We start from the raw sequence: 16,544 nt of genomic DNA, 5'->3' as shown, positions 1-16,544 counted from the left end.
GGGCTAGATTTCCAAAAGGGCCCAGCACCCCACCTGCTGAGCAATTTGGAAAATCTGGCTCTTTACTTTAGTGCCTAAAATGGGACCTGAGCTCTCTGGGAAATTTGAGTCCATATAAGTGCTCAGCTCTAAGCAGCTAGGCCCTGATATGTCCCAGGCACAAGAGCATTGTCAGCCCATGGTGTTCAAAACACACAATGTGTCTGAAGTCAGTCTGAAACCAGACCATGTGGGCCGGAGTCCCCAAGGTGTGGAGCTTCCCAGCTCCCTGGACTTCACGGGGCATTGAGGAGAGGGGGGTTCAGTACCTGGGAAAAGATGGATTGAAATGTATTTCAGGTACATGGTGCTGGGCCCATAGGCCAACTGTCTCCCCTCACCCCATGTCCTTGGATTTTAGATGCTCTCTCCTTTGTTTTCACCAGCAGCATTCCTGTTCCCCACCCCAGTGTAGTAGCAGGAGGGGGCTGTTGGCCTGATCAGCCCCTTGATTGTGCTGACTCAGAGAGGAGGCTGGTAGCATGGGGCTCTGTGCAACAAAAACAGGGATCAACCTGCCCTCCTCCCCCACACCAAACCTTCCATTGAAGGCTGAAAAATTCCCATGAACCAATCATGTTGCAAGTGAATCTGTCTCTATCCCAGCATCCTCCCACCATGGCTCCCTTTGTATTGCTACTGGTCGAAATGGGGCAATGGACAGAGTCCCACCTGACTCTCACTGCTCATTAAAAATGGGACATCTCGTCACCCTAGTAAAGGGACAGTCCTGTTTTTTGGAACTTTTTCTTATATAGGGGCCTATTACCCCCCCACCCCGTCCCATTTTTTCACAGTTGCTTTCTGGTAACCCTACTCATTACCCAACGGAGCACACCGCTGGAAAGAATAACAGTGCTTTTTATTCACACGTCCAAGGAGCAAGAGCTAATGACAAAGAGGAGGGAGAGAGAAGGGCAGCCGAGCTCCAGGAGTCAGGGACAGTGGTCAGGCCAAGAAAGCAAACATTTGTTTTGAGTCAGCATCGCAAAGGAACTGAGAAAGGGGGTAGGCACGCAGACTCTTGGGTTCTAATCCCTTGAGCAAGTCACTTTCTTTCCTTGTGCCCGTTGTTCCCCATCTGCCAAATAGGAGTAATGATGCTTACCCACTTCACAGGGGTGTTGGGAGGGTTAATTATTAACGACTGCAAAGCACTGGATATGTGCCAAGTACGATTATCTACTCTAAGTGTAACAGCGCCCCCCAGCTGCAAGGACATGCTTCTCTTACCCCCACACTGGATCCATTATTATTGTCCCTTCATCCTCCACAATCCCCAACATCCAAGGTGTCGTGAGGCCCAGTTAACTCTGGGCCCAGACACAGCGCCAGCTGAATTGTTCCTGTGTGAAATCTGGGAACTTGAAAGCTGAGAGATCCCACCCAACAAGCACCTAGTAAAACAACTCCCCCCACAGGTGCTAAGCCCCCTCCCACTGCCGCTGCCCTGTGGCAGTGCTAAGGGAGATGCCCCAGTGTCCGTTTCAAACCTCTGGCCCCGTGCTCTCAGGTAAGCAAAGACATATGGCTTCACTGGCTGTTCTCCAGCATGTTGGCTGTGTTGGCTTTACTGGCTGTTCTCCAGTGTGTTGCTTAGTGTAAACAGGGCCTCTTCCAAGCTATCCCACCACGGAGGGGAATGTGGGAAAGGAAATGGGGCCTTCGGAAGCACTCAAAGAGTCTGTGTCCAGTTGGGGATTGTCGCAGGGCACCTCCTTTTCTCAAAATACACCAATAGTGTCTCTGGAGAGCTAGAGACGGAGGAGGAGTCCGAATGCCACCTAAAGGAAACCCAGAGGAAGAGGCAGGTCAGGGGTCTGTCTGTGACCTCTTAACATCAGGATGATGGAGAGTATCCCTCCCGCCCACTGGCTACCTGGCACATTCCCCTGGCAGCTGCCCGGCACCTGTACCCCTCCCGCCCCGACTGGGCTAGTGACTGAGCAGTCACCTTTGGGGTAAGGTTTCACTAGGCTGGGCATGGCCTGAGACACATGTGCTGGGCCGTTTAGCACCTCTCCTTACCCTTCTCCCGGTGAAATCCTGCCCTTTACTGTGACACCAATAACAGGCAGTTAGTACAGTCACACCACACACCCGTATACACCCACTCCCCAACCCCCTTCCTGCCATACCCACATGAGAGAGGTCTCAGTGCCCAGCATTTCTGCCACGAGGCAAGCATGCTGTCGTGGATCCCTGATGGATAAGCCCATGTGTGCATGGCACTGGCCAGTGCCCTGTGCCTGTGTGCTGCCACGAGGGCAACTAGGATCCACTAGTCCCTATCCATGCAGACTTCCAAGTGCTGGGTGCTAGTACTCTAGGGGCACCCTCTGCCCGACCAGCTCTTGGGCTCTTCAAGGCCTGCCCTCCCATGCATCGCAGCCCTGCCTACCCAGCTGGGTTAGGAAGTCACAGGTTTGAGGGTGGGGTCATGCATGTGGTACAGGCCGCTCTCCTCATCCTCAGGCACCTGCAAAGACAACGAAACTTCCATCAGGTCCCCATGCCCTGTCATGAAGGTATGGACAGGGCCTGCTTTCCTGCCAGTGGGGGGTGCCATAGCCACACAGCTGGGGAGGGAAACTATAAACAATGGTTTCAGAGTAACAGCCGTGTTAGTCTGTATTCGCAAAAAGAAAAGGAGTACTTGTGGCACCTTAGAGACTAACCAATTTATTAGAGCATAAGCTTTCGTGAGCTACAGCTCACTTCCTCAGATGCATATCGTGGAAACTGCAGCAGACTTTATATATACACAGAGAATATGAAACAAAAACAGTGGGGTGGGAGGAGGTATTGTTTCATATTCTCTGTGTATATATAAAGTCTGCTGCAGTTTCCACGATATGCATCCGAGGAAGTGAGCTGTAGCTCACGAAAGCTTATGCTCTAATAAATTGGTTAGTCTCTAAGGTGCCACAAGTCCTCCTTTTCTTATAAACAATGGTGCGGCCATGTCATGGACAATAGCGCCACCTTGTGGCACACCACAACTCCCAAACAGTCCACAGAGCTCAGGCCTAAAGCCACAAACAGGATCCCAACACCTCCTTCTGCCACGCACCGGCCCCCCATCACCAAACCCCATTACCCCAGCCATATGGACACTGAGCCCCAAATCCCCATCAGCCGAAGGGCACCTGACTGCGACACCCTCCCCTGCACTTCCTGCAAACAGGCCACCAGGCCCCAAAGCTCCCCTGCCCTGGCCACAGTGAAAAGGACCAGCCCCCATAGCTCACCTCCCAGTAGACATCATCCTCAAAGCAGTTCTCATCAGCAGGGTCCCCCAGGAACGGCAATTTCAAAATAGCACCTTAAAGCCACAAAACAGAGAGTGAGATGGGAAATGCCTCAAATCAATGAGAAACAAGCAGGCCAGGGCAAAGCAGCCAGGGACGAGCCCCACTGGGGTGAGCGGCTGGGGGAGAGAGGGATCAGGGAAACTATTCCCTTCCTGTGTTGTAGGTGAAGTGAGGTTGGGTCAGTTTTGAGCATGTCTAGCCCTGGCCCTTCATATTCTCCCTGCCCTGCAGGCCCAGGGGGGTCTTGTTTCGGGGAAGTCAGTGAAGTGGAGTTCACAGGCTGGGGGTAATTTTAAAGCGTGAATCATGTGGTGCATTATAGCAATGTGGGCAACCCTATGGGAAACATCTGGGGAAGGGGCCATCTCCTCTCCTACTATCTGTTAGATGCTGAAAGCAGAAAAGTGCTTCCTAAAAATGGAGACCTGCTCCTGAGTGAGCAACATCCCTGGGAGGCAGCAGGCAAGGCTTGGGCTAGAATTCCGCCATACCCCAACAACCCACAGGATGGTAGCAGCAAAACGTCAAATGGGGAAATGCAGAGCATCTGACCGCAAGTGTAACACCCGGGGCAGCCAATCAGAGACAGAAAAAATTAGAACTAGAGCTCACCCTTAGCTCAGCACTGAATCAAACCCGACTCACATCTAACCCAACCCAGCCACAAGCTGAACCAGACCCAATCAGAGACAACCCCAAATGAACAGCAACTTCCAAACTAACCAAAGGACTCAGGCTGAACCTGCTGAGATTCAGGGTTCTGCATTCGCTGATCTATTTCCTCTCCCCTTCTGGACTTGGGGGAGTTCAGCTGGAAGCAGAAGCCTTGAGGATCTCACAAGCCCTGGCCTGTTTTCCATGGAAATGCTCAGCTCTGTTTGGGATACAGAACTGATCCTCTAAAATTGTTATGTTCCCCATTCATTGCAGCCTTCCTGGTTCCTGCTGCTATTTTCCAGCCCCCCTTTTGGTTCATAACATGCCCCAAAGTCTCATCCTGCCTGCTAAAAGGGTCTGGAGCGGCAGATGGGGCTGCAGAACATCTGGGCAATTCCCTGCCCCAGGCTGTCAAAGATGTGCCTTATCCCAGTGTGTCTCGTGGTGGACAACGTGCCAGAGCCAGGATCTGCCCATTCTGCTGGGAACCTGCAGGGCACAGCGCCGTGCTGCCACACGAGGAAGGCCTACCTCCAGAGGGCAGTAGTTTTGGAAATGACATCATAGTTTCAACCAATCAACATTTCCCACATGACATCGGGAAGTGCCACTTTTGGAGGTAGGACTTCTTGCGATGCTGGGGTGGGAGAGGTATTAAAGGGTTGTTGTGATAGGGCCAGTGGGGAACAAAATAGTCCTTGGAATGCCACATGTTTGCAAGCCTTAGGGCTCATCTCAATTTCAGCGGCTGCATGTGGGAGCAGAAGGGTCTTCTAGCCCAGGAGATGGACCCTTCCTGTAAGCCAGGATGTGAGCAATTCGAGTGGCTGAGCCGGCCACTCTACAACCACAGCCTGGACCTGGGCCTTCTCCTCCATTCCCTGCACCCCGCCCACTCACCCACAATGGCCCCCCCAGCCAAGGCCATGGCCAGGGACACGAAAATGCCAGCTGCCTGGAACCCCCCTTGGACAGTGGGCGTCCAATCCTTGTAGTCACCCGTGAAATCAAAGGCACTGATGAGCCTGCGAGGAAGGGAAATGATGAGACCAGCTGTCAGAGAGACGCTCCTTTGAGTCAGGGAGTCCGCGCTGTGGAGGACGGGGGAGCTGCACTCACAGCCCTTTCAAACCATCTCCCTGGCACTGAGAGGACACATTCCCATCGAAGAGTGGGGAGATTGTAGCAATATAACCCGGCCTCTTTGCTTTTATTCCTTCTTTTCCAGTCTGTTCCCACCCCCAGAGGCCTCAGCCTGGACCTAGAGGGGTCCAAAAACCACGAGACCCAGGGTAGCTTTGAGACCTTCACGGTTTATCCTGGAGTTTGACCCAGAAAAGGAAGCAACAGAGATAAAGAGATGCCCCTTCATGAACCCAACTGCCCCTGCTCAGAGTCCTCCAGAATGAAGGTGGGCCTTGGAGTTATAGGGGCTCCCAAAAGGGGGCAGCTGGAAGAGGCGGCAATCCTCCAAGCCTGACTCAGCCCTACAGGCCCAGCACCACTCAGGATGCATATCTGTAAGGGGGAACTCAGCTGCTGCCACTGACTCATCTCATCTGCCTCCCCCCCCCAAACCACACACGCTGGCCCATAACCCACCCCATCGCCATGGGAGAGATTTAAGCCATCTTACCCTTCTTTTCCATACACCTCTTCAGTGGCTGCGGCTGCGGTGACAGCCCCCACGATCCCCCCAATAAGCCCCGGCATGGCATGTAGGTTGTGGATGCCGCAGGTGTCCTGGATCTTCAGCTTGGACTCCAGGAATGGCTGGAGGGAATGGAAGAGAGAGAAAGAGAGAGAGATTATTTCCTCTCCCTAACTAAGAGGCAAGAGCCTGGAATTCCTCTGAGCAGCACTTACCATGAGGTAGACAAACCCAGCGGTGGACACGATGCCACAGAGGAATCCAACGATGAGGGATCCGTATGGAGTCAGCATCATCTCCGCGCTGGTCCCCACAGCCACACCACCAGCCAGCGTTGCATTCTGGATATGAACCTGTGCAAATAACACTCACGTCTTACCACTTCGGCTTTGGGACAAGAGCGTTTTAAGCCCATTTGTGGCAACATTTCAAGGCAACCAAGGAGAAAAGCAGGGGAGAAAATGTTCACAGAGAAAATGAAGATCTGGGCCCATTTTCCTTTGCATTGGGATTGGCTCCCTGCCCATTGCAAATTCCCAATTACTGGATTTGCCTGAAGCCAGAGATTTTTGACCACCAAAAGTTACATGAATGGGAGGAGACTGAAGATGAAATGTCAACAGCTGATAGGCTGGGGCATCATTTTCATGTAGAAGAAACAAAACACTGCATCCACACGTGCACTGCTGCACAGATATTCCCAAAGCCTGGTGCTGCCACAACCACAGCTCTGTACGGGGCCTGCTGTCTCTCCCATACACGAGCACACACCCAGAAAACACCCTGCTCTGACACACACGTCACTGTATGGGCCCCGCTCCCTCACAAGCACACACACACCTAACACCGTATGCTTTCATGACACCGTACAGTTCAACCCTGGCACATGCCCACCACCATGGGACCATTCCCACCGGCTCTGCAGCACAGGTGTCTGCATGGCTCTGCCGTCCTAGGGATCCACCGGCACACAGGTGATCACATGTATCTGCTCCTCCATTTGCCCAAGCATGCTCACATACCTGCTGCTGCATGGAAACCGCACATGGTTTTCATGACAGAGCTTTGCAAAACAATTCATTCCTTGAACATGGCTCAAGCTGCTGTGCGGAGGCTAGGAGCCCTGGATGCAACCCCATGAAATCTGGTGCACAGTCACCAAAGGAAGCAGCCCCAATCAGACTGCCTGGCCCTTCAGTCATCCATGAAGCCAGGAGAGGGCACAGCAGGCGTCTCCAGTCCTTGCTTACCATGTCGAGCTTGCCTTTCTTCTGCAGCAGGCTGGAGAAGGCCACGGTGGTGAGGACACAGGAGGCCAGTGAGCAGTAGGTGTTAATGGCGGCTCGGTGCTGCGCATCCCCATGGTTTGAAACAGCTGAGTTAAAGCTGGGCCAGTACATCCACAGGTACAGGGTACCTGGGAGAGGAGGGGCAGGAGTGGGACAGTGAGGGGGAGAAGTAGGAGGGAGGGGAAGGAAAACAGGGAGCAGCAAGGGGAAGGGGAGTTAAAAAGAAACCATAAGAGATGGTAGTTATATGGCGAGGAGGCTAAAGCTGGCTGTGCCCCAAACCCCCAGCTCCACCTCCATGGCCAACTTTTCCCTCTTTCCGAAACACTCCAACCAGGAACTCAAAGCTGCAATAGCACATGGAGCCTTTCATTTCTAGGGCACCAATTCCTGTCAGACCCCAGGCTGGGGGGACTGTCTGGCTCTGGAATGCTGGGAATGGCACATGGAGCCTCTCACCTCACAACACCAGTTCCAATCGGACCCTAGGATGGGGGGACTGGCGGGCTCTGGGGTGTCTTGGAATGGGACATGGAGCCTCTCACCTCATAGCACCAGTTCCAGTCAGCCCCCAGGCTGGAAGTACAGGGCTCTGGGGTGTCTGGGAATGGCACATGGAGCCTTACAATTCTAGGGCACTAGTTCTAATCTTATCCAGCCCCGGGGCAGGGGATTGGGGGAGGGACTGGCCAGCTCTGAGGTGTCAGGATTAGGAAATGGGATACACAGGTTTTCACCACTAGGGCACTGGCTCCAGTCTGGTTTCACATAGCCTGTGGGATGTAGGAGGGACCCAGCACAGCTTTCATGAAGTCTCCAAGTCCACAGTTAACTCACCGATCATAGCAAAGAGGTCGGAGTGGTACACAGAGCCTTGCTTGTCTTTACTCTGTTCCAGGTTGGGCCGGTACAGAATTCTGGTCACTGTCAGGCCAAAATAGGCTCCAAAGGTATGAATGGTCATGGATCCACCAGCATCTTTAACCTGTGGACATAGAGCAGAGGAAAATTCACATGTTGGAAGTATTCTGGCCAATCGACTGTCCGTCCGTCCAGCCTGTGCTGGGTCACTACAGGAGGGGAACAGAAATGCTCCTGGTCCCTCCGACTGGCAGGCAGAGCATCTCAGCCACATCCTTCCAATTAGCCTCCTCTGTGGAAGGCATCATGGCAAAGGGGCATTTCTGGCCCCTCCATCATGTGACTCCATGGCACATGGGTTCCAGCAGCATCCCAGAGTAGAACTACCCCGAGGTGGCAGTCCCAGCGTGGGCAGGTAAAGGGCAGACAAAGAACAGGACTTTTAAATAGAGAGTTATTGCCCCTTGAAACCTGGGGCTTTTAGAACAAATATTAAAAAGCCACAAAACTCCCAGTAAAGGCCATGAGCAGAGATGGGCAGAACCAGAACTGCAGACCCATTGGCAATGCTCAGATCTGGATCCAAACTTCCAAGCTGGCCCTTATCTCTCTAAGGGGCTGACTCAGAACTCAAGGTGCAAATACCCCAGAACTTTGAGGGAGGGGTAATCAGGACCTGGCCACCATGAGGAATGAACCCCAGTCATCTCTCCCCTCAGCTCTTACTTTCCTCATTTTCTTCCCCTCTTCCCTTCACTGCTGCTGCCTCACACACTTGTGCTTGTTGTTTTCCATCCTTTTCTTCTGCCTCAAGACACACATGCAGCTGCTGAGATGAACTCTCCTGGAAGGGAGCTTTCCAAAGGCATTCCCCTAGCTAAGTTCACCCAGAGCATTGGTGTTGGGAGGAACAACTATGCAGATGGAAATAATGGGCAGTCCCCCAAAACTAAAAGGGTTGAACTTCCACCCCCACACACAAGCTCCGGTCTGGACACTTAAATTATTCGCTAATGAGACAGGAGGGAGTTTCAGAGATGAGAGTTTAAAGGGATACAGTAAAGATAATCATCACATATTTAAACAAGAATACCCTTCCTTGCTTATAAGCATCTACTAACCACCCCTGTCCCTCCCTGCATTCCCTCTGCTGGGTTACTAAGGCCACCTACGTAAGCGAGACAAGGTGGGTGAGGTCATATCTTTTGTTGGGCCAACTTCTGTTGGTGAGAGAGACAAGCCTGTGAGCTTACCCAGAGCTCTTCTACAGATCTGAAGAAGTTGACCTGAAGCAGAGCTCAGTGTAGCTTGAACACTTGTCTCTCTCTCCAACAGAAGTTGGTCCAATAAAAGATATGACCTCACCCACCTTGTCTCTCTAACAGCCTGGGACCAACACGGCTACAACAACACTGCATACATAGGTTAGTGACATTTGGCATCTCAAAGAACCCAGTTTCCCTGTGGTGACTGATGTTCTGTGTTTCATTCAGCTGGGCTGATCAGTTTCTCTTGTTCCCTTTCAGATGCCCCTGTGCATTTGGGCTCCCAACAGTGGAGGATTTAATCTATACTATAATTTTATTTTAAACCATGAAATTGTTGCCCTGGTACCTAGAGCACTGGACTGGGACTCTGGAGACCAGCAGTCCTGGGTTCTAGTCCTGACTCTGTCACTGGCCTGCTGTGTGCCCTTGGGCCAGTCATGTCACATCTCTGTGCCTCACTTTCCCCATTTGTAAAATTGGAATAGTGTTGCTCACCTCCTTTGTAAAGTGCTTTGAGATCTATAAATGAAAAATAATATATAAAACCTAGGGATTATTATTTCTCTGCATTTGAGGGATCCTTCCTCCACCTCCACCCCACTTTTGACCCCACCTGCACTTAGGATTGAGGTGAATGGGTTCCCCTTTCAGAACAAATCTCTTTTCCTCCGCCAGAGCAAAAATCTCTCATACGCTGCCAGAGGCCCTGCGGCTCCTTTACCAGACAGGTCTTCACTTTATGGTGTGCTCTGATTTTCTTCAGCTAAAGAAATATTATAGCAAGGGAAGGAGCCAAGAGGAAAATATTGTACAGCCATAAAGGGTCTGGCTACACCGCAAGAAAAAACCCTGCAGCAACGAGTCTCAGAGTCCAGGTCAACTGACTCGGGCTTGCACTACAGGGCTAAAAATAACAGTGTAGATGTTCCCGATGTGGCTGGAGCCCAGGCTCTGAGACTTGCTGCTGCTAGGGTTTTCTGCAGTGTAGACATACCCAAAGAGAGCATCAGGCCCTCTGTGTGGAGACTCCCTGGCTGTCTTAGGAAAACCCCACCAGAGGGGATCCCTTGCTCTCAAGTCACTGCCGCTGCTTGCGGAACCCTGGGAGATTTCCCATTCCCTGACTAAGGTAGGAGAGAAGCTAAAGGGTGGGAAAAGTAGCCCCGGCTGTTTGCTCATTGATGCGTTTGGAATCTTTTTACATTTCTGCTTGAATTGTTGTGGCTGGAATTAACCCTGTGTGTTTAGCCAAACAAGGAGCTGATGGACCTGACTGGAGCCAGGCACTGTACAATAGCCTACAGACAGCTCTGATGCTGCACCTCACTCCGGACCTGCCTCCCCTCTACCTGGCTCGGACACCCTGTTTGCACTGCCAGAGAGGAAGGGCAGGAGACAGCCGATTTTTCTGACTCGAGGGGAGCCTTACGTGGAGCAGGCTGATGAGGATGTACTCATTCACAGCAAAGAGCGTGACTTGAAACAACGTCAGGGTGAGCAGCTGCACAGGGCTGGTTTTGCCCAGGATGGCCCCAAAGGCGATGCAGACAGAACCAACGCAGAAATCTGCATTGATCAGGCTGGGGAGCAGGGGATGGGAGAGAAAACAACCTGCAGGTTAGTAATGGAGATCCTCCCCCCCTCCACCACTCCCAAATCTAGAGAGTTTCAACTTTGCCAGGACCTGAACCTCATCCTGGCTTCCCTACCAACACCCCCCTTGCTGGGTGTGACTAGAACATGGTCCCTTTAAGGGACAGTACCACTTCTGCATCCCCCTCCCGCTGGGCGGTGGCAGCATAGACTCATAGATGGAGGCCAGAAGCGACCATTGTGAACCTTTCTAACACAGGCCACAGAACTTCCCCCACAATAACTCCTAGAGCAGATCTATTAGAAAAACATCCAGTCTTGATTTAAAAATGGCCAGTGATGGAGAATCCCCCACGACCCTGGGTAAACTGTTCCAATGGTTAATTGCTGTCCCTGTACTCGGTATATGCATGGCTAAGGGTGAGATGAGTTATGGGTCTCTCTTCACTGGGGTCCCCAGAGGAGCTCCCAGTGGGAAGTTAGGAGACCCCTTGTAAGGATAAAGCCTTTTCCTGTAGCCATATTGTAAGGTCTGAGGCCTTTGTCTGCAGCCATGTTAGGAGAGCAGCAGCCAGGAGCAGAAGCAGAAAGTCACATCTTCACATTCTATCTAAATTACATTAAAACAATGTACTATCGGGCTGTTAAGAAAGTGATCCTGTCCTAATAGTAGCCATCATCACCAGATAAAGAAACAAATCTTAAGATGGTTAAAGAAAATGTTGTGTGATGGCATCCTGTCTGGCAACTTATCAACAAGTTGTGGTTGTGAAATCCCTACTTCTCTATTGTTTATCTGTATGGTCTTTGTCTGGTTCTTTGATTGTTTGTCTGTTGCATAACAAATTTTGCTGGGTGTAAATCAATTGAGGTGATGGGGTATGATTGCTTAAAGGATTGTTTTACAGTATGTTAGGATTGGTTAGAAAATTGTTTAGTCATATTTTAGTTAAATGATTAAGGTACAGCTAAGCAGGACTCAAGTTTCACTATTTAAACTGGATCCAAAAGGAAGTTCTTGAGAACCATCTCCAGGACACAGCCCCAAGATCAGAGCTGCCAGACCACAACACCCTGCTAATTACACCATGCAGAAACTGGAGTCCCCCAGATTTCGTGCTGGCCAGTCAGGATCAGGTTAAGTTTGTCTGCCTTATTGGGAGTGGTGAACATTGTATGCTTAGCATGGGCATTCTGTTTTGGTGATTGTTAATAAATAGAGGTTAAGTAGGATATTACTGTGTAAGACTCTTTCACTGGTGGAAGACCCTGTAAACCCGCAAAAGATTAAGCCCTGAGTCCACAGGGAATGGGTGTTTGTTCTCAGTCCACAGGGAATGGGTGTTTACCCAGAGCCCACGGAGGAGTAGAGCCCAGAGCCCACGGAGGGGTAAAGTTAGGTGCCTTTTGCCTGGAGCCCTAGGAATTGGGAAAGGGTGGGGGTGCCTAAATCAACTGGGTTATATGCCTTGAGCCCTAGGAACTAGGTAGAGGTGGGATGTCCTAGAATGTGCAGGCAACAAATTTAGGGTAAAGTTGGGTGCCTTATATCTGGAGCCCTAAGAACTGGGAAAGGGTGGAGTGCCTAAATTAACAGGGTTATGCCTTGAGCCCATGGAAGGGTAAAGGTGGGTGTCCTAGAGTGTGTGTAACAGAGAATTTTGTGCAGGTAACACCCTAGTCCTTAGCATGTGGAGAATGGCATAATGAAGTTTCATCAGATCTGAGGCTGTTTGTCCAAAAGGACCTGAGCAATGAAAGTCCCAAGACTGAGGACAAACAATGGCCCTGACACTTGGGGCTTGGCCTGGAGCCTGTGAGATTTGGTCTCATGTGGCTGGTCTTACCTGGCTCCTTCCTCACCATCCACCAGAGCCAGTCACCCCTGGAGTGGAGGGTGGAACCCAGTCACAGGTACACAGCGCCCTCACAGCTGAGGGGGGGAGGGGGAATTGGGACCAAAGACCTTTTCTTATGAAACAGGCTCCATGGGGTCTTTAACAGCAGGCAGGGCAGAAGATGTAATATGATCTGGAGCACCCTTTCTCCACAAAGAGCAGGGGCAGAACCTCCAGGCTGCTTGGTCCCCTCCCTCCCTGCATCTCCCCTGTCCAGCAGGAGATGGCTTCCATCAGTCCCAAACCCTCTTACTTTTCCACTCCAATGAGTATCTTTCCATTCTCGAAAGAATGGAACCAGCCCTGCATCAGGAGAGCCCACTGGATCCCAAAGGCGGCAAGGAGGAAGTTGAAGCCAACAGCTCCAAAGCCATAGCGCTGGAGGAATGTCATCAGGAAGCCAAAACCCACGAAGATCATCACGTGGACATCCTGGAAAGCTGTGTCAGGGAGGAGAATTCATCATTATCATGGGGGGAGGGGAGGCGGGGACTCCTGCTGTTTAGGAACTTGACAATACCCCTAGGTCAGAAATACCAATGATTTTTCAGGAGAAATTTTGAAAAAAAATTCATTTTAAATTGTGCACAAACATTTTTAAAACAAACTGAAAAATGAAAAACCTTCAGTTTTTGGAAATGCTTTTTGGTAAAATAGTTTGGCTTTGAGGAAAAACCATCAGTGTTTGGAAAGCCCTTTCAGTAAACATCATTGATTTTCATTTCAGTGAAAATATTCAGTTTTGAAAACAAAACACTTATATAAAAATAACCTGAGCTGTAAAGCACAAACATCTCCATTTTTTAACAAAAAAATCCCAGAGACTTTGAATCAGAATTAACATTTTCCATGCACACTTTTGCTCTACTTACAAACCCCTTTTCATTTAAAAAAACAGAAGTTTTGATAATTTTTTGCCCAACAACCTGTCTGAGCTGGGTCAGAACCCAGTGTCACTGACTGCTCTGCTCCTTCCTGCTCTGGGAACTATTATTGTTAGCAGCCGTTATTTGTATTATCATAGCACATACAAATGAATCCCAGTCATGGGCCAGCACCCCATTGTGCTAGGCACTGTACAAACAGCAAACAAAAAGACAGTCCCTGCTCCTAGGGGCTTACAATCTAAGTACAGGACAAGAGAGAACAGATGGACAGAGAGGAGGCACACACTCTGCTCACTTCAATGGAGGGTGAAATCCTGGCTGCAGTGAAGTCAATGGCAAAACTCCCATTGACTTCAATGGAGTCAGGATTTCACCCAGAGATTTTCATTCTTTGTTTCATTGTTTTCTTAATCGAAAGTGAACCTTCGTCTGACTGGAGGTGCACAGCCGCTTTACCGGACACTTGTACTGAATAAGCCTGGTACTCAGGGCATGACAGCTCGGACACCGCTCCATACGTTCTGGTAGGAAAATGAGCCTCGAGAGAGGAATCCTTTATGTGATAAACCTGGAGTGGACGTCAGCACTGCTGGTTTCTTTCCGATAACGCTCAGCCACAGCAATTTAAAGTGAAACTTGGGCACAGTTATAAATTAAACCATAAAAACCACATGTGTAAAAGCCTCCTGAGCAAGAGGAGGACGACGAGGACCGGTTCCCTCCACCAGTTCCCAGGGGGATCCCACAAGCAAACCAGCATGTGCTGCACTCTGCCACTGTGGAATGGAAAGGGTAAACGTTCCATATTGCTCAGCTACGTCAATGTCTGTACTACAGAGTGTGCAGAATATTGCACAACAGCATAGCATATTTGTTGTTTAAATGCTTGGGCACTGTCAGCTTGGCTTAGAGAATGGGCTGGCTCAGAGAAAGGAAAACACTGTGCAGCTAAATCATGCGGAGTCCGGTCTAGGCACTGACACTTACAATGGATTTTCCAGCCCTTTTCCCAGTGTTCAGAGGGAAGGCCGGCTGCATTTTTGTGGCTAGTTTGCCATCTAGTGAAAGCGCACGTCTTGAGTGGAACGAGAGTCTGATCCAGCTTCCACTGATGCCAATGGGATTCTTTCCTTTGACTTCAATGGGAGTCAGATCAGGCCTTGAATGAAGCAAGGCTCTGCAGGAGTCCTGGTTTCAGTTACTGTGCACTTCACAAGCTCTACCAAGGTGTGGGGGGACATGGGTGTGGATGGGATCAGGTCACGCTGTGCCAGACTCTGGGTTTTTTTTTGTTCTTTCAGAAAAACCTAGGAAAATCCATACAGACGAGCTACAGGGCCAGATCTGCAGCTGGTGTAAGTCAGCATAGTTCCACTTGCTCCAACAAACCTCTGCTGATTGATACCAGTCAAGGATCCAGACCATATAGATCTCAGAGGCCAATTTGCATATACACAAATTTTACCAAATATACACTGATACACATTTTCCCCTATTAGGCTACATATCCAACACCATTCTAAAAAGAAAAGAAAGAAGCAATAAATATGTGTATTGCCAATTAAATAATATTAACTGACATTTTCCACTTTAACAAAAATATTTAGACAAAAATCAAGATCATGAGAAATAATACATAAAATAAGGCCCAAAAGTCATAGTTCAGGTGGTGGGGTTGAGATATTAATTATATTATTTTATTATTATTTATCTGTATTGTGGTAGCATGAAGGAGCCCTACTCATTGGCCAGGACCCTATTGTGCTAGGAGTTGTACAAACTCAGAACAAAAAGACCACCCCCCCCGTCCCAAAGAGTTTACAATCTAAGGAAAGCTTTGTACTTTGTTTGCCCTTGAGAAGAGTAACGTGTTTGCGTCTCACATGGGCAGAGTAGGAGTCATGATGCTCTTAACCTTTTTATTACATTACAATTCAGTACTTGGGTTTTAGTTTGTTGTCATTTAGCAACCTTCACTGTTTACTGCAGGAAGAGTATGGCCCCTGGAATACTGTCTACACTGAAGAATCTTTCATCCCTTCTCCCCGCATTCAGAACAGATGATTCATTCTCCAGGGAATTTCACCAGCTGATTTTAAATTCAAGTGAATTTTAGTGCTGTTGCTGAACATGATTGAATTGACAGCCCTGGAAATGGGCACCCCTAGATCAGTTATACACACCTTCCTCCCTGCCCACATTTTTCAACCCTACCCAGGAGGAACCATCTCTAGGGCTAGAAGAGAGAGTTTCCCACTGTCCATTCTTTGTCTGCTGCTATTTTGTGAGCACCTTCCACCACTGCACAAATCAGGTCAGTTCCACTGTGGTACCAAGGATGAAAACGCTAATGAAAACCATTTCAACCACCTAGACCTGCTCTAAGCAGAGGTGACACAGAAAAAAATGCCACTGCCCTATCTACACTAGTGTGGCCCTCATTGCCACTACCCACAGAGCCACACTGGGGCTAATGCCACCATGGGAGATTTTAACAAATAGGCACAGTGGCTACCCGGACACTATGAGCTAGGGGTGTAGTTCCCAGCTCAGGTACATATACTTGCACTAGCATGACGAGAGTGAGCGAGCATGGCTTGTAGTGTAGACATGGCCAACTTTGGATGAACACTGGTTGGACACATGGCTTTCATAAGTAAACCCTGTTCTGAAAGACAATCCTTAGAGGCAACTGGGCTAGTCTCTAGACTTCTTTGTTTTAGCTATAAACACACTGTATTTGTAATGGAAGTGTTCTAAACCGGGGGTTCTCAACCTTTTTATTTCTGAGCCCCCCCCCCCCCCCCCAACATGCTATAAAACATCCACAGCCCAACTGTCACAATAATGGGCTTTCTGCATATAAAAGGCCAGGGCTGGTGTTAGTGGGTAGCAACCTCATGCCACAGGAGCCCCTGCAAAGCTACATTGCTCAGGCTTCGGCTTCAGCCTCGGGTGGCGGGGCTCAGGGCCCGAGCTTCAACCCCATGCGGCAGAGCTTTGGCTTTCTGCCCTGAGCCCCAGTGAGTCTGATGCTGGCCCTGCGTGGCGGCCCCCCTGAAATCTGCTCGCTGCCCCCCAGGGGGC

The 16,544-nt window shown here is 50.0% G+C and overlaps 1 protein-coding gene across 5 annotated transcripts in view; it reads right to left on the bottom strand.

Annotated features, from left to right (window-relative positions):
- Window positions 1–882: 882 nt before the first annotated feature.
- RHCG (Rh family C glycoprotein) overlaps window positions 883–16,544 on the bottom strand; it is a 37,922-nt gene continuing 22,260 nt past the window's right edge. For 3 of the 5 annotated variants that reach the window (XM_073304146.2, XM_073304144.2, XM_073304147.2), the window contains exons 2-11: window positions 12,824–13,010; window positions 10,509–10,659; window positions 7,788–7,935; window positions 6,912–7,078; window positions 5,877–6,014; window positions 5,647–5,783; window positions 4,911–5,035; window positions 3,291–3,364; window positions 2,441–2,518; window positions 883–1,823 (exon numbers count right to left, since the gene is read on the bottom strand). In XM_073304146.2, coding sequence (XP_073160247.2) covers window positions 2,450–2,518; window positions 3,291–3,364; window positions 4,911–5,035; window positions 5,647–5,783; window positions 5,877–6,014; window positions 6,912–7,078; window positions 7,788–7,935; window positions 10,509–10,659; window positions 12,824–12,990 — 1,176 coding nt within the window. In that variant the 5' untranslated portion in view covers window positions 12,991–13,010 and the 3' untranslated portion in view covers window positions 883–1,823; window positions 2,441–2,449. Of the gene's footprint in view, window positions 1,824–2,440; window positions 2,519–3,290; window positions 3,365–4,910; window positions 5,036–5,646; window positions 5,784–5,876; window positions 6,015–6,911; window positions 7,079–7,787; window positions 7,936–10,508; window positions 10,660–12,823; window positions 13,011–13,913; window positions 14,935–16,544 lie in introns of those variants that run through there. The other 2 variants (XM_073304148.2, XM_073304145.2) reach the window with 2 other exon arrangements.

The sequence above is a fragment of the Lepidochelys kempii genome, chromosome 10 (assembly GCF_965140285.1).
Source record: "Lepidochelys kempii isolate rLepKem1 chromosome 10, rLepKem1.hap1, whole genome shotgun sequence".
NCBI lineage: Eukaryota > Metazoa > Chordata > Testudines > Cheloniidae > Lepidochelys > Lepidochelys kempii.
The sequence above is the reverse complement of the archived record's forward strand: the minus strand, read 5'-3'. Positions and strand labels throughout refer to the sequence as shown.